At 32.9% G+C, this 18,887-nt stretch overlaps 1 protein-coding gene and 2 long non-coding RNA genes across 3 annotated transcripts; 1 reads left to right on the top strand and 2 right to left on the bottom strand.

Annotated features, from left to right (window-relative positions):
- Positions 1–1,635: 1,635 nt before the first annotated feature.
- LOC110709170 lies at positions 1,636–3,660 on the bottom strand. Its single transcript, XR_002508872.1, has 3 exons — positions 3,393–3,660; positions 2,908–2,961; positions 1,636–2,529 (listed from the first exon to the last, which is right to left on the bottom strand). It is a non-coding gene; the product is annotated as an uncharacterized LOC110709170 (long non-coding RNA).
- A 3,214-nt stretch (positions 3,661–6,874) lies between these two features.
- Positions 6,875–9,899, top strand: LOC110709171. The gene is made up of 2 exons (XR_002508873.1): positions 6,875–7,924; positions 9,651–9,899. It is a non-coding gene; the product is annotated as an uncharacterized LOC110709171 (long non-coding RNA).
- A 1,284-nt stretch (positions 9,900–11,183) lies between these two features.
- LOC110709172 lies at positions 11,184–13,019 on the bottom strand. Its single transcript, XM_021887388.1, has 4 exons — positions 12,300–13,019; positions 12,055–12,188; positions 11,905–11,970; positions 11,184–11,812 (listed from the first exon to the last, which is right to left on the bottom strand). The coding sequence occupies exons 2-4, from the start codon at positions 12,118–12,120 to the stop codon at positions 11,615–11,617; spliced, it is 330 nt and encodes a 109-aa protein (XP_021743080.1). The 5' UTR covers positions 12,121–12,188; positions 12,300–13,019; the 3' UTR covers positions 11,184–11,614.
- Positions 13,020–18,887: the final 5,868 nt, after the last annotated feature.

Below are 18,887 nucleotides of genomic sequence, written 5' to 3' on the forward strand. Positions count from 1 at the left end.
TATGTAAAAAAGCAAGTTTAGAAAAGAGAAAGAAAGAGATGAATAATCAAGAAAATCTTGATGAGAGTTGGTGAATGATTAAGAGAATTAAAGAATTAATGATTGCGAATGAAAACTGATTGTAGGTCTATGAAAACGAAGTTTTTAATAAGTTTTTTATAGAGAAATCAGCCGAAAAGATAAAATATCAAAACAGAGCACTTGGCGAACGCAAAACGAGGTTGGCGCACGCAAAACGAGGTTGGCGCACGCAAAACAGAGCTGGCGCCAGCACCAGCTTATTGGCGCCAGGCGCCAGGCTTGGTTCCAGGCACCAATGCCTGGAGTCAGGCGCCAGGCCTGTTTTTGACGCGTTTCCGAAAATCAGATAAGTTTGTCGTAGTGGAGGATAAAATCGTATCTTTTCCTCGAAAATGCTTTTTGATTTTTAATTAAAACTATGAAAAGTCAACAAAAGTCAATTTATCAATGCTAATTGAATTAGGAATGAAAATAACCTTCTAGAAGACTATAACCATTCCTAATTGCATTAGGAACGATAAATTATTTTAGGCCCTCCCCTAGATCATTGGGCCGCATATAAAGCTCAAACCGGGCCCAGTTTGGTAAATTGGCCATAACTTCCTCAATATTCATCGGAATTGGGCTTATAATATATCATTGGAAAGCTCCTGTCAAGCCCCATCCAACTACACTACTATTGGATCCATATCATGGACCAACCAAACTGGATTGGATGTTTTCTTAAAATAAGTTTTCAAAAACAGAGAGAAGAGAAAAGAAATTAAAACTATCCACAACACTAGACTTTCCACACTTTCACTTCATTCGATTGTGGTTCGACGTGAAAGGTACTCATCACCGGGTTTTGGTTTTGGGGAGACACAAATGGGTGTCTACATAACCCAATGCACAAGCCACCGAGTCCCAAAACAAATTATTTCTACGCCCCTTACTTATTGCATTACGTTTAACCTACAAGTCCATACCTATAAACAACCAAGAAATATATTTATGGTAGATACATACAAAATATGAACACATAAATAACTAACACATATATATGCTAGTTTCCATGTACCATCTAAAATTAGCATAATTTATACAAAAAAAAACCAAGCTCGTGAACTATTATCCAAAAAAATCATGAGACAAGTACATACATACATATGCTATTTTCCATGTATGTAGCATCTTCTACTTAAGCTTACATTCCGATAACAAAAGTAGTAAATAAAACTACATAGCTAATACTTGTAATATCCTACATTAAAGTTAGCATGATGATCACTCTTTCTTTTCACTCTTGTCATATTAGTACTTTAACCATTGGTATCTTGAGTGATCATCTAGCATACCATCAAGAATTATCCTTTTTTGAGGATCCTCAATTAAGGTATAAGCAAAGCAAAACTCTTTACTACTGGGTATTAAACTGGGCAACGATACTAACTTGGCCAAAGAATCAGCTAGTGAAGAAGAAGAAGAAGAAGAAGAAGAAGAAGAAGAAGAAGAAGAAGAAGAAGAAGAAGAAGAAGAAGAAGAAGAAGAAGAGTCAAGTTTTTGAGATTCAAGGTTCATTAATTCCATGTCCTTCAAGTTTCTCTCCGTAACTACCTTCACCATGACATCTAATTTCTCAAGTAACATTACAAAGCCTCTTTTTTTTTATGTTTCAGTCTTACAACTTTTAGAGCTCTCTGAAAGATCATTACATTCAAAGACCCTTTTACTTCCTTTTCTAGTATACTCATTACATGGTGGAGTAGGAGAATGAGAAGTAGGAGAAAGAGATGGAATGGAGGCATTATCATTCCAAACTTCTTTCCATTCCCTCCTAGATTGGATGTTGTTAAATGCACCATTCTCACTCATCTCATCATCATATTGAAATGGTACATCACCAACATTAACACTCGGAGGGGAATGAATGTAATAAACATCTTCTTTTTCAATTTGAACTGGAGTATGCACCCCTTGAGCAACTAATACTCCAAATAATTAGTCCATCTTTAACTCCAAATCTGGATCAATCACTTCATCTTGAAATGTCTTATAGTGGGCATTTTCCTATGAAAATTAAAAATGAAAAAAAAAAATTAAAAAAAAAAAATCAAATTGCTTTCCTAACATTGGCAAAATAAAAAATAGGTAAAAGGATGGAAGCTACTAACCTCAATTTTGTTTTTCCACCACTCCTCACTAGCACTTATAGTCCCTTTTTTATGATCCCATCCCAATCCGGTTTCTTTTCCTTTCAAAGCTTTCCAAAGGCTCCATCTACTCCTCATGTGATCCCACTTGTTTTTTAGTTTGTTCTTTTCATACACTAAGGTTTTTTTTTTGAAACTCTACCTCGAACACCTTCCATGGAATTCGTTGTGAGGTTGTGGAACCATGCTTACCCTTACTCCTCTTTGTAAATTTAATACACAAATCACTGAACACATGTAAATTTTCTTTAGACCAATTAGCCCGATTCACCCCACCTTATGTTTCGTCATTGACTCTTTTGTTATTGGGTGCCATCTAATCATTATAAGATGACAAAAATTTCATTCAATTGATTTCTACATCAATTTCAAATATGATAAAACATAGACAAACTATAAAATATGAAATATACCAATTATTCTACCAAAGTAAAGCAATCACAAAAATGGAATGCAATTTCCCACTTGAATTCAGAACATGTTCTAATCTCATCATAAACTACATTAGAACCTTAATCTGAAAATGATCCAATTTTAATTTCCCTACTTACACAATCAATAAAAAGCACATAAATTGTGATATACATTCTTGATCTAAACTGAAAGTAAATCAAATCAAATCACATAACTTAAAATTTTAGCAACAATATAAATAATCCCACTAAATTACCTATGCTAGAGTGTACGAACGAACCTTAATTGGCCCAATAGCTAAACTTTGTGGAATAGTCTTCAATACATGATATATCTGACAAAAAATTCAGATTATTAATAAGAATACTAATAAGAAAAAAAAGCATATACTGTATAATTTTTTTTCTAGGTAATGCATATAAAATTAAGATTAAAAAAATAAACGTATATATAATTCAGAAGAAAAAAAAGTCACATAATTAATGTCAACTCAGTTTCTAAAACACATATATAATTTAATTAAAAATTAAAACAAAAAACAGAATGATTCTGGGTAACAACTAACAAGGATTGCAAATTTTTGTTAATATGGGATAATTTTTTGGGAGGAGGTAAGGATTGCTAAAATTTAGATTAAAATAGATAATTTTTTTAACAAAAAATTGCATGACCAATATAATAAAATAAACTAAAAAGCAATAATCAAAACAAAGAAATTAAGGAAGAAAAAATAAAAGTTAAGGAAAAGAAATTGATAAAATTAACCTTGAGAAGTTGAGAACCAGATCTTCTATGGAGTGGTGGACGGCTGAGGGAAGAAGTGATAATACTAATTTTGCTTTGCTTCATTGTATGTCATAGGGTTTACAAGAGGGTAACTTGTAATTTAATTTCACCAAAACAAATCAGCTCTTTGAATATGTTGCTCAACCCAAAGTTTTGGAAAAAAGCTTATTGAGGTAAATAAGCTCTTTCAATAAGCTTACTACAAAACACTTGTATTAGCTTATTTAACTAGTTAATTAGCTTAGGTTAGTCAAATAATCTAATATATCCCCAATAAGCTTACTACCAAACAGGGCGATCGTCATAGCACTTCCCGTCGGGACAAGAGGCCAAAAGTAGATGTCTACAGATATAACATGATTAATAACAAATCCTAACATGTCACTAATAATAAAAATCAAAGCTTTATCCTAACATGATACTAGAAAGCAATAAAGACATCCTAACATGGTACTAGGATTTCTAAAATATTCTAAACGTGATTTCTATATCAAAAGAATAGGAAGAATTAATCTAACTACTTACATTGATGCCTCATACCTCTTTTTATCAAAATTGTACACACGTTAGTAACTTCAATGAAAATATTAAATCAAAAAATTAAAATAATATTAATTGAAATTTAGATTTGGGACCAAACCCTCATAATTATCAACCTTTCACGGCGAGGTCTAAGGCAACTTCGAACTTGGCTAAGTGTGTTCAAGTCTTCTGAAGGACGTATGATGTGTTTTTTGTGAAAAAGTTTAGAATTGGGCTTATATTTGTGAAAATGTTTAGAATTGGGCTTATATTTGATCTTATTCTCTTGGGTCTTCTTTCTTTATGCATTTAACAAAAGTTATATGATGAATAGTAAGAAAATGAAAAGTCAGTTTCTTTTTCGTGACTTTCTTTTCTCATTTTCTTAGTTTGCTTGTTTTGTTTCAATTATCATCATCATAAATTTTCAAAGTTTAATTACATTAGATCACAAACATACTACACACTGTTGTGATTGTCTTTGTTGTATCTCCTAGTAATTTCGTGATACCCGGTGTGTATATTAGGGTCGAAATATTACTTTGGAAAACTGATCTTGTTCAAGCCTCGAAATGTTAATTTGTCTAATTTTCATGTCATTTTTGTGACCTGGTAAACCAATTTCCCCAACAATCCAAACTAGTATTTTCCTTCAAAGATGGCAACGGTGTAAGAATTTTCTTGCAAGTTTCATAATTTGGACATCGACTTTTCTAAACTCGTTATAACTCGGAATTAAGTCTATAATATATCGTTGGAAAGGTCTTTTCAAACACTGTTCAACTACACAATTATTGGACCCATATTATGGACTAAAATAAATTGGTTTAGAGGCTTTTCATGAATAGGACACAAAATGAATGATTTTTGAAATACGAAATGAAATATTTTTATTAAAGCATTTTAGAAAAGGGCAAATTCACGAGACCCTTCAACATTTTACCTTACTCGATAATCAATTACATGAAAAGTACTCATCACTGGGTTTGGTTTTTGGGGGGACATAATCAGGTGTCTATAGTTAGAATAGTGAGTCAATTGTCGAGATTCTGATTTTGTATTGCGTGTGTTAGGGGGTGTATTGGAGGATCTGTTCTCGTGTGGGATAGAAGGTTAATCCCCCGTCTTGCTGACTGTCAACAACTTACCAATTTCGACATCTTTAGTGTCGACTTTAGAATGAGATAAGAAGGTATTAATAGTCTGTCTACTATCCTTTTAATTTTTTTTATCCCAAATTAGTAATTGTTACCACAGTGGTTCTTTCAGAACATATGTATTCCATGAGAAAGACAAGGAAAAAGAGAAGTACGCAACATGGAGCGGTTTATTAGTTATTTTGACAAGTTTATCTTGTTATTAGTACGCCCTGGGAGGAGTTAATTATATTAGTAATTGTGTCGGACTATTATGGATCTTTTGTTTATGTTATGTTTACTTATGAATTATGTTATTTTATTTTGTTAATCTATACTTGGTATCATGGCACAACCCATCTCTTGTATAGGTTAATGTTATTTAGTTATTGCATTGCATTGGTTGGAACAAACGGAACAAAATAGACATTTGTTGGCAAAATTAATGCTTTCCATCAATCTTATTCGGTTGGAAATTAAAGGGAAAATTTAATGGCATTAAATTGGTGCACCATGTCTGTACCATGTCCTCACATTGTCTGCCTGGGAGATTATTGGCAATATACTAACTTCTCTTGTAATAGTGTAACTATGTGCTCGGTTGGTACTATATGGATACCAACCTGGTGTTATTTTGTATTGTGGACACATTATCTATGAAACCGCGTCATCTTGTACTTAGAGTATTAAATGAATGAGTAAAAATAATGTAAAATACACCTTCTGCCTTGTTAAAGGTTTTATGCATCAGTGAGTATTACTACAATTCAATACCCCTACACCTACAATTGTACTTGCATTAAATCCTTTATTTACATCACCTAAAATTGTACTTGCATTAAATCATTTATTCACTAATAGTTAACAAATTAATCTAAGCTTGAAATTAAGGAAATTTTGTGTAGAACTATCCTAAAGATAGGGTCATTTGTGAACAACTACCCATTTTTTTTATTTGTTTAAAACTACCCACAAGTTTGAAAACATTTTGGTAGCACTACCCATTAACATTTTTCGTTCAATTAAGACGTTATCAGAGCTCAATTTTTTCACTTTTGCCACCCAATTAACTCTCCCAATTTGTATAAAGGTTTTAATTTACCTTAATTAACCTAATTAAGGTTTTAATCATAATTTATTTTAGGGTTCATGAGTATAGTATTATTTGGGGATTTTAATTTCTAAGGTTTAGGGGTTTAATTGAATTGGGGTTTTTGCTTATTTTAGCATTAATTGACCATTGTAATTGAAAAAAGTAAAAAAATTGGGCCAAAATAACGTTTTAATGGGACGAAAAACGTTAGTGGGCAGTGCTACCCAAACTTTTCCAAACTTGCGGGTAGTTCTAAACAAATAAAAAAAAATGGGTAGTTGTTCATAAATGACCCTATCTTTAGGGTAGTTCTACACAAAATTTCCTGAATTTAAATAGTTACACCATTTCTACAAGAATCAACCGAGCAACAACTTTAACAACTTATAATAGTAAACATGCAAAATAAGAAAACCAGTGATGATGGGGGATTCTTCACAAAGAAGAATAACAAGATCCATCTCTCGGCAATACACACACACCAAGAAAGAAAAAGCAAAGGTGGAAGACTTAAACATTTGTCAAGAACTAGGTGAACCCCGGTGAAAGAGATGTGATGGATACCATTGGGGCCTTAGCTCTTGAAATGAGATCAAAGTGTTTAATCATTGCATTTGAGCAAGCCGTTAAGAGTTGTAAGGGGGAGGGAGCCATACACGGGTTACGTTGGCATCCCGAGTACCCTTACTTGACACTAATTGAACTTGGCCCACTAAAGGAGTTCAAAAAGGAGGCTTACTGCTTAATGTTTTACCTCTTGGATGTGTTCAAGATGGCTTTCATTTTTGACATGGTGAGTTGAAAGATACACTCATAACATGCATGATACACAAGCGTCGGTACAAAAGGCTTACAAAATTCTTTTGCATGTTTAAGTCATTAGAGGCTTGGTGGGAGGATGTTGATGACCATATTGAGAAGATTGTCCCCTAATCACGAAGATGGGGTATTATTATTTTGGGGCGCAAGTTCTCCAAAGAAAATGGAATAGGTCTTCATATTGGCGAAAAGGTCAACATCACATATGAGTGGGTCAATTTCTCTCATGAGAATTTAAAAAATGAGTTCCAGTGGCAGGACGTTGATGAAAAATTTCTCGAGTTTCAAAAACATGATGATGGAGGTTAACGGGTTAGATGTTATGAACAACATAGAAATCCTCCACACAAACCCGTACTTAATTAATCTACACCCCGAAGAATACAGGCTTTGTATGTATTATGCGATGAAGAAACTCCATGAGAGGTACTTTTGGGTTATGGAATCCACCACTGACTCAAGCTACTCCCACTACAAGAAAAATATTTATTTGCTGCTATTTATTTGTTGCATATATTTTAATTCGCAGCAAAAGAATTGACGAATTTTTTAGTTAACACCTTTTAATTATAAACTATTAATTTGCACGGCTTAACTTTTAAAACCGCAGCAAATCAATTATCTCCCCTTTACATCTAAACCCTCATCCCTTACCTCTAACAAATTCATTTCTCGTTCTCCATCACTACTTCTCTCAACCTCACCGCCCTTTTTCCTCTCTATCGCTTTGCTTAGCCTCACCCACCATCATCCCCACCGCCAACGCTTTGCTACTTCCAAGATCTCATCCACCATCATCCTTGCTGTCGACGCTTCACCTCCTCTCCATCACCATCGTCACTTTTCTCCACTGCGCTCTTCACCCTCATTTCTCATCCCTTTCCCCCACCGCTCTTTTAGATTCTTTCTTTGTAAATCCCTTCTCCATGGTTCTGCTTCAAGTAATCTCTCTTTCGCTAAAGATTCAATTTAATTTGCATATGTTTGAAGTTCTAGGGTTAATTTGAAAAAATCAACTATGCTATTGATTTTAAAATTGATTGTTCACTATTATTATTAGATCTAATGTTGATTTGATCTGATAATTATGATTTATTTGTGCTATAACTAGTATAATTGATGTTGTTGTTATTGATGTTATTGTGTTTAGTGTTCTTTTGGAGCAAATGTGCATCATGCTCTCACTGTCTCACATGTGCTCCGGTAGGTTTAATTTGTGCTGCTTCATTGTATTACAGGTTGTGTCTTTTAATTGTTCTTTCGAGCAATCAACACTGTATGTTAGTCTCTTTAATCTCAACAATATTATATAAATTATTAAATGCAAGTAATTACATGAACTACGGAATGCACTTGGAAGGTCACAAAGCACTTGTTATCTATTGTTGTGGTTCATAGTTCATTACTGTAAGCTGAATTTTTATTTTTTATTTTTTGAAGAAATGTAAGTTGAATTGAAAAAGCTAACCGGTACGAGAATTTCATTGTGCCTGAATTGATGAATATTTGCGATATTTATCACCCTAGTTTTTCAATGGTATGAAATTATAACAAAATTTATGCTTCTTTATAAGTTAATAAATTTCTTATATGTGTAAGTTATTTGGGTGTAGGTGTGTTGTGATTAATTTTTTTTTCTATAATTAATAATTAAGTTTATTTTAGTTGTATATTACTCATATTTTTATCATTAAATAAGGTTGTATTAAGTTTTTCCAAGACTTTGATGCTTTAATTTCAATTCGGTCAGAGAGATATTGGAATTGAATCAGAACTTTTGAGTTGTCTTGTTTTGGATATATGTTTCTCCTGCTACTGTAGCATTTTTTTTTAAATATAGGGATGTGGTTGAATTTGAAGAGTTAAGTTGAATTTTTTGCTGATAGAAATGGGTTTGTGTTTGGGGAAAGATAAATGGAGGGCAGAGAATGTGTTTAAGGGATTGAGATGGGGATTTGACAACATTAGACTTGTGGGGTGGGAAGGTAATAGGAATGAAGTCCTCTATAATTTATATGTTTTTTTTTAACAATTTTGCTTACTTAGATACCTGCTAGACGGCTATATGATTGTGTAGTTTAATCTCTACCTTTTCCCAAGATGCTAACTTTATTTTTTAGATAGCAAAAGGTTTTGCTTCCCTTAAATGATTCCCCATGAGGTGTCCCTTGCAAAGATCCATTTAAATGCTCACTTTTGTCATCTTTCTCTTAGTTTAGGGGAAGTGGGGTTAAATAAATAATTAGACTTAGAAGCTCATTGATAATATACGGTAACTTTAAATGACTCAAACTTAAATATAGTAAAATTAGTCCTAAAGTGAATATTGCTATCCTATAGGGAGTTTTTTAATTTAATCTTGAAGAGTAGATGTTTATAAGATATCTTGGAAAAGGCTCTTCATATATTTCTCAATTGTAAAGGAATAATAAGCATTTATTGTGGTGTCTTTTAAGCTATTATTCATCTGCAGTAGTATCATTTAACTTGAGGGCTCGAATTTTTTATGTGCTTATTTGAAATATCATGCCATGTCATTGAGGAATATGAATACTTCAAATATTGAGAGAGCAACAAATCAGTTCATGCTTCATTTCGATATTGGAGTTGTTGTTGCTTGTGCTATTACTAACTATTGAACGCTACTTGTGTACCTGCAACAACCAGCTCAATGCCATTATTGTTGCTGCTCGATTGACGTCACTATTGTTGCCGCATTCTATTACTCCTTTGGTTATCAGATCTAAGACTTTGTAATAATGGTGGTTGCTTACCCTCTTGCAACTGTGCTTTTTTTTTTTTAGGAAAGCTACTGAAATGACTTATGCTGTCCATTTGTATTTTTTATTTTTTGATGAATATGTAATTTTACTAGCTTTTGAATTATTAATGGAACCATTTAAGTTTATATATAAATAGTTTCTTTGAATAGCAAGTTTAGGTGCATTTTTTTTCTACTAGTTCTAAAAAGATTTTAGGTGATTTATTTGTTGGTAGTTGAGTAGTAGATTACATAAATTGTAAAAAAATATTTATAAACTAAGAAATTATATTTTTGATAAATTTTAAATAATATTTATTAGCAGGGATTATTGGCATTAACCGCTGCAAATCAACCAATTGATTTGCTGCATTATGTTAATCGCAGCAAATTAATTGATTTATTTGCTGACTTGGCGTTTGCTGCCTCTCAAAAAACGCATTAATCATTTTTAACTGCCGTAAATAAGTGTTTTTCTTGTAGTGCCACCATAGATACGTATGGGAGTGAAGGAATCTAATCCAATTGTTGTACTTATCTGCTTCTTGTTGGTATCCCCATTATACCATTGTCTTTGACATTGGTATAATTGTCTTTCTCAATGGTATAGTAGGTTAAGTTATGGTTGTTGCTTTGTTTTGAATTATATTTTTGGGTCTATTGTGTTTTGAATTAATTCAGCCATAGTTTTCTACTATATTTCAGGCCTAGTGTAATTATGTTGGTGTCATTGAAGTCATTTTAGGGTTGTTATGTAGTAGTTATGTACTAACTAAGGTTATCTCCATTAAGGTTTTTATGTTATAATGGTTTAATTTCAGAAATAAGTCACTGAATCTAGCAACAGTAGTATATTAAAATAACATAATAAGTTACAACATTTGCTAATCTCATTAACAACTACAACTACGTTAGCAAATTACATAGCTCATCCCATTAACAACTACATTAGTATATTACATAGCTTCTGAATACCAACCAGTACTACGTTGGTATGTACTACACATGCAATATAGAATAACATAGTAGGAAGAAGAAGGGTCTTCAAGTTGCCAAACCCGCGGTTATAATACGGAATGAACAATGCCGCCCTTGCATCAAGATGTTTGTGCTCTTCACCACCAACCAGTCTTGATATCATGCTTCAATATTTGGGTCATACTAGTTTGAAATGAACATCTTGTTCGGAATCAAACTTTCCCAAGCAGTTATATGTATGTATATGTATGTATATATATATACATATATGTATGTATATACATATATGTATATATATACACATATATGTAAATATATATGCATATATGTACATATATGTACATATATATGTGTGTGTGTGTGTGTGTGTGCTTTCTTAGTGGATATGTCAAGATAATCTTTATGGAGTACAATCTTTTTGGATTGCATATGCACAATAATAAAAGCAACCACATGCCACATGATCTTGCAATTTGCTACTGGTTATACGTACTCTACAATGATAGCATTCAACATCTTACAGGTATGGTAATGAAGATACCTTTCCAACAATGGTACCAATATAATTCTTATTGGTATGCAAATAGGGTACCATTCTAACTCTTATTGGTATGCAAATATGATACCATTCTAACCAAATTAATATGCCAACATATACCATTCTAACTCTTATTGGTATGCAAATATGATACCATTCTAACTCTTACTGGTATGCAAATATGATACCATTCTAACCAAATTAATATGCCAACAGGATACCAGTGTAAACAAGTTGGTATTGAATGAAATACCATCCTAATTTGAACAATTATAGCAATTGTAACCCAGTAGAAAATTATACTACACCTGACTTATTTTCTACAAATCAATTTATCATTGAATGATTAGAATCCTATTGCAAATTATGTATGGACGAGTTCGTCGGAAAGCCGTTATTAAATACATGTTCTGGTTGACCGAAATGCAGTTGACCGTGGTATGCTTTGTTGGTGAAGTACCTAATTGCATCAGTGTACTCATTCATGTGAATTCCACCGGCTAAAATCGTTCCGTTAAATGCGGAGGGGCCGCCACTGCTATTTCTTTCTACCTGGTACCAACATATACATGTATTAGTTTCTTAGTAAGGCAAAAAAAAACAATTATTAAAAAAAACAATTAATATGCTGCATATATTAGTACCTGCTGGTACCCTTGTTGAAAATATGAGGCCATTTGTTGAGCAGCTAACATATCAGGAAAAGGTACCTGCAAATATTCAAATAGCTTACGTAACTAAGAAACACCCCTAATGACGGTATACATTCAACACATTTAACAAACTATACTTACCTGGTTCTGCATACTAAAGGGATGTATAGTCCTAGTGTCATTATCCACATCAGTTTGATGCCCCATAACTTGTTTCTATTTCTTCTTATCAACTATGTTGGCAGCCTTGGCCTGTTTATTCGAACTCTTTTTTTCTGCAGGGGATGCAAATCAAGATCCTCTTAGTCTGCCTATATTATTATTACCCTAGGGTTCAGGGTCTTTCACACATGAATTATGAGTGTCTTGTGGTTGTGCAATGCTACCTTTGTTGACTAAGCTAGGGGTTTTTGAGTTGAAAGAATAACCTGTTTCACCACCTCAAGATCACAACTAAGCCTTTCATCACCACCAGAACCTTGGCTTGAACCTTGAGCCAACACTTGTAGTTCATCTACTTTGAAACTCATTACCTGAATCATATCCATCAACACTTCAACATCTTCTTCTGATGATGAAGCACGCAAAACAACAGGTTCAAGAGCTAGCATCAACTTATCATATCTCATCACCTCTTTCGTTTCGGACACATCATGAAAAGCAACTTTGGTAAGGGTATGTTTCCTACTGTAGACACCTAATTGTGTCTCCCCAAAAACCAAACCCATTGATGAATACTTTCCACGTCGCTTGATTATCAAATGAGGTTAAAGTGTGAAAAGTATTGTGACGTGTTAGTTTTAATAAAAATCTTTCTTTCTGTTTTTGAAAATCTTCTCTATTTATGAAAATATCCAGTCCAATTTAGTTTGTTCCATGATAAGGGTCCAATTATAGTTTAGTTAAGTTGGGCTCGTAAACAGCTTTCCAATGATATATTATAAGCCCAGTTCCGATGAATAATGAGGAAGTTATGGTCTAAATACTGATTTGGGTCTGAAATGGTTTTATGATCTAATGATCTAGTTGAGGGCCCATTAATTATTATTTTGAAAATTATTAGGATTGATTATAGTCTTCTAGAATAGTCTAAAAGGTTATTTTGATATCCAATAGAATTAGGATTGATAATTAATATTTTAGAAAAATAATGAATTTGGTTTGAAATAAAATAAGTGTTTTCTTATGATAAAATCTGATTTAAATTGATTAAAACGAAGTTTTAATTTCTTAATTATATTAAGAAAAGGACTATGTACTAAAAGCGCGTTTTATCTTTTAATTTTATTGTCGCCAAACGACAGAGCTTGTCGCCATGCGTGATTCTTGTCGAACGACGACAGACTCTGTCGCTCGCGACAAGGAGCAGTTTTATTCCGATTCAAATTCTGATTTGTTTATATCGATTCCAGACTATTTTCTTATAAATAGGGGTCGTATTTCCCCATTTTTATTCATTCACAATCATCTATTCTCTCTCTCTAAAAGTTAGAAGCTTATTCTATCTCCCTTTTTCTAAACCTTCCCTTTTACAAAATTCCACATTCACAAGTTCTAGACACACCTAGCCAAGTTCGAAGTTGCATTTGCCGTAGACGGGAAAGGTTAATAATTTCTGAGGGTTTGGTCCCAAATCCCTTTTTCAATTGTTTAATTTAATTGTTTGATTTAATATTTTCCTTGAAGTTACTAACGCGTGTATTTTGTTATAAGAAAGAGATACAAGGCATCCAAGTAAATAATTTAATTACTTTGTTATTCTTTTGATATAGAAATCATGCTTTAATTATTTTAAATCCTAGTATCAATTTAGGATGTCTATATTGCTTTCTAGTATCATGTTTAGGTTGCCTTAACTTCTATTCTTTCTAACATCATGTTAGATCATGTTAGGGATAAAGCTTTGATCTTTATTTCTTAGTGAGATGCTAGGATTTGTTATTAATCTTGTTAGTATCATACCTAGGATCTTGATAATATTATTATGCTTTCATGATATGATGATGATTGTTATTGTTATGTTGTTTGTATTATATATTATTAGTATTGCTTGATCACGCCTTTAATGCATGTTTAAACGGAATTTGCACTTGTAATCACGCTTAATAAGATAATTAATAATCTTGTTTAGGCTAATATGATTATAATTCAAGTGATCGCCAATAACAATTTTGTTTGTACATTAATATTCAACCAACATAGATTAAACAGGTTTAGGGTTAACCCATTAATTGCATGTTAGTCAGAAAGCGCACATGAATATGAGAAGAATAAAGTAGAGACCTATTTTTAGGGCAGGTTCAATCTCTTTTAGGTTGGATTCATACCTACATCCTCGAATATCTAGTAATGGTTCCAGACCAATATGGAGTTAGCGATCTCATGGATTGTGAAGGGATGTAACCTTCACCCTGTGAACGGTTTACAAGTTCCTAAAACTTGTTGGCGACTCTTTTGCTCTAGCTTCCTTCCCTTTGGACCCCACCATGCTTAAGTGTATGATCACAGTTGGGCTCAAGTGTGGGATGCTTGAAATATTTCCTACACCTTCTAATATCCTTTCTCTACCTATCTAGAATGTACATGGGAGGGACTTCTATAACACCATTCATGTACAATACCTTTATTATGTGTTTACAAACAATCCCATGACATTCAAAGTGGCGACAATCACAATACGCCTCCTTTTTCTCCGTGTTATACAAAACTTTATACTTCATCAACCTATTTTATAGCGGAACTTCTCTCCTCTTTTTCTTGCAATAGGTCCATGCACGATCTGAGAAGACATGATTTTTGTAACACCCCAATAATTCTCTCTTTAAATCTGTGAGGACTCTGAACAATATTCAAGAGAATTACTGGCATGCTACCGCCACGTGTTCAAACGCTAAGGCTTTATCAGAAAATAGCAGCGGAAAAACTAATTCAGTTATAAGTAAGTTTCAAAACCAATAACCAAAACCAAATTAAATCATACAACTTGGAACCATTAGGGCCCTTATTAAAAACCCCACAAAAGTAGTAAATAAATAAACCATAGTTTAATAAAATTCAAACTTCTGAAAAGAAATAAACTGCGAATAATAACCAACTCTCCACTCAAAATCCCACAACCCTGATGCAAATGTTGCGTGTGTAAGAACCTGTGGTTAATCTGCTCCCCAATATTACAAGTGTAAAAATTAGATCGTCACAGGGTCATTGAAAGGCGAAGGCCATGAACAGAGAAAGACACACACAAAAGCACGCAATCAGCAAAGTTGAGTACATACAAGCTGCGAAACAAATAAGAAATCCATAACATGCTACTAATAATCAATCATCATGCATCATTAAATTATAAACTCAACACACGACTCAACTATTATATTACTAAGACTCCATTAATTAATAATAGGTAAATCATTATTTTTATTCATTGGATTACACAATAGACAAGGTTGTCCAACCCATGCTCCATTTGGAACATCAATAAAAGAAAAACCCCATGCCTCCTTTCAGAAACATCAATAAACATCCAACGACCACGGGCGCGACTCCGTGACCGTAGTTAGTATGAGATCTCACCTAACTCCTAGTTTTAAAAAAATATTTCAAATAGGAGACTCGTAGATCAGACGGCCTCGATAAAAGTACACGGCTAATACCCCGTGTACCCCAACCCCTTATTGTCATTACTCCAGAAGTGCACCGATCCAGAGTTTTATTGCTCATCCATCTTACACTTTACGTGATTTATAGTTTTAGACTTGGTGATGACTCATATGCAAACAATAGAATCAATCCAATATCAATTCAATCAAGTAAAACAACTTTCCAATTTCAATTCTTGATTTATTAATGACAAGCAACATTTATTATTTATTCCTTTAACTACCTCGGTGTATAAACACCTTGAGTGCACAAGGCACCCCAAAACCTTAACCTCGTCTTATAAGACTTGAATTCCTCTTTTACTCATCCTGTTTGCATAATCATGAATGAGTAATAATTTTATCTTTACACCAATCACATACCTTTGCATTTAAGCGCACCTTGCATAATTAGAGCACAAATAATACTTGCATTATAAACTAGTGCACATCATTTGAAATTCACAATGTATAACCAAACAATTTAACCCAGTCAATCCTATACATGATACTAAGTTCTCGATCCGTCCTTAAACATGCACCTAAAAGAAAGGTTTCGTAACTTGTACGTACCTTGAATAAACGAATTGGTATGCCACTTTACTATCTAGAAATCACCTTCAATAAACTCCTCTCCTAAACCAAACAATAACATCTCAATCAATACCCAATCAATCAAATTTACAGCAATACTAACTTACTTTAAGACCTTCAAAATCCAAATCAAACATCACTTTAAAACCTTCCCTTTAGTTAAAATTAAAGGCTTATATATAGTTCTTTAAATTTTCTTCATAAAAACCTTAAAATACACTCTTATACATGAAATTACAGCAAGTTTAAAGTTTAATAAAAATCTTAAAATTATTTAAAAACTCCTAATAATCTCCCTTTTTAATGGGTGATTAAACCCTCTTTATCAAACATCAAAGGTAATACTTAGAAACTATTTTCAGCTTTAAAACTTCAATAAAAACATATATTTATGCTTAATTAACTTTAAACATAATTAATTTTACTAATCAAACTCAAGGATAATATTTTAAGTATAAAAAAAATTTCGTTAAAAATCAAAAACTGTCCGAAAATCATATTTAAAAGCTGAACTTGGCCACGAGAGGGTGGTGCTCACTACCAAAGGTAGTGAGTCTTTTTTAAAACGTTGTTTCTACAAGAAAACATTACTTTTTCATCAAAATCGGATGAGTTCAGAACTTGATCGAGATTAAAACGGGATTAATATTAAAGAACATAAATCTTAAGATTAAAACACGAATTTAAGTGTTCAATATAATCTGGAATTAAGTTAAACTAATTAGTAGTTATAATCACCAAAATTTCAAAACATCATTACTATAAAAGCCCTAAATCAATTGTTCATAAAAACCCTAAAATCATGATTTTCAATCATTAAAAACCCTAGGTTATAAAATTTACAAAATTTGAAAATTATGACATTATAAAATCTGAAATTATAAAGTTTAATCATCAAAACACAACTTGATACTAATTAAATTACTTTCAAACAATAAAATCAAAATCCATAAATCAATAATTATAATTATACAAATTAATAAAACAAAGGAGAGAGAAAATAAGACTAACCTTTTTGTGTGGAAAATTTTGGGAATTAATGGGGTATTTATAGGAGAGAATTGTAGGGTAAATAGGAAGATTGGGCCTTATAAAAATAATGGGTCGATTAAGTAAACAAATGGGTTAGGCTTGTGTGATTGGACATAAATTGTAGAATAAAGGTGCATAAAATAATTTGTTCAAATAATTTTCGACCCAGATTAATAATTTGAAACTTTTGAAATTAAATTATGAAAAATAACAAATAAATATTATAAATAAAATAAATTTTCATTTATAAAATATTTAAAAATACGGGGGATTACTTTTCCTCATTATGTGACACCATCTTTTTTGCCCGACAGGGGTCACATATGTCACACGGTTGCACTGATTTTATACTTCAACAAACTTTGCATTCGTGTACACTTTTTGAAATTTACGTTCTAATCGAAATTCTGATAATAAAGGCCTTACATAACACGCTGAGTTTGCATCCGCATCCTTCTCATCATTTGCACGGCTTTCCATCACCTTACAATAATTAGGAGCAAACTCAAATAGTCGAGTGTGCTTGTTAATATACCCATCAAAAAATCTATTAATGCTCTTGACCTTTTGAGTTGTCTGCATTCTTGCCCAAAACATATCTTTAACGTATGTGGGAATTCACATCTCTCTCTCCTCGAAGAGCCTTACCACCAAACACAAACAGCACAAGTGCAAAACATAGGGATGAATTTTAGTAATTTACTTCTCACAGTAAAATACCAGTACAAAAGCATGAATTACCAAGTCAAATGAGTATCAACACAATTGCAAAATCATACTAGAAAGTGTCCACTACAAATTAGATTCCGCTATATATTAGGCAATCCCAAAATGGGCTTGGATGGTACTCATTTACTACACATCAATATTAAATAAGTACCATCCAAACCCATGTTGGTACTACCCAATATATAGCTGAACAAAACAGAATCAACTCATTAGAACCAACTAAATAAAACCAAACAGACACCATAAATCATGCTAACAGAAGCATAAAACATAACCAAATAATCAGACCCAATAACACAAAATATCATGGGCAATAACATTAACTAAGACAATTTAGAACACTGGTCTTCCAGCCAATCATAGCATTCAAATTCTTCCAGCTTGAACTTTTTCACAACAAACTCCTTTGGGGTAATGCTATTGTAGATCACATGCAGCAACTCCTCTTTCATATCCTGATAGTTATATAAAGAACCAAGTTTCTGCCCAAACTTCTTCATACTATACCACATACACCACCAATGACGTGTTTAAGGCATGGGAAAGCAGCTCTAATCGCCTTCCTCATCACCACATCTTGATATGTCATAATCGATGTCTGGGCCTTGCCTTTCATGCATGACATCCAATTCTTGAATAACCACTCAAAGGTCTCCAAATTCTCATGAGAAACCAACACACACCCAAGAAAGATAGTCTCGTAGTGATTGACCCCTACAAAGTTCGAAAATGGAAGTTCTTACTAATTTGTTAGGTACGTGGAATTAAAACATATGGCTTCCCCAAAATATGTATATGCCTCCATACTCCGAACATCAACCCATATGATGTCTTTCAACTTCCCCTTTCTCATCAAGTGATGCACATGAAAAAAAAAAATTGATTGTCGACACTCATTCTATCAAAATAGTCCAACATAGCCGAGGCATCACCATTTTTAACTTCAACCTCCTCTTTCTATTCACCAAATTATGCATATCCTTT

Source organism: Chenopodium quinoa, unplaced genomic scaffold (assembly GCF_001683475.1).
Source record: "Chenopodium quinoa cultivar QQ74 unplaced genomic scaffold, ASM168347v1, whole genome shotgun sequence".
NCBI classification, from domain to species: Eukaryota; Viridiplantae; Streptophyta; class Magnoliopsida; order Caryophyllales; family Amaranthaceae; genus Chenopodium; species Chenopodium quinoa.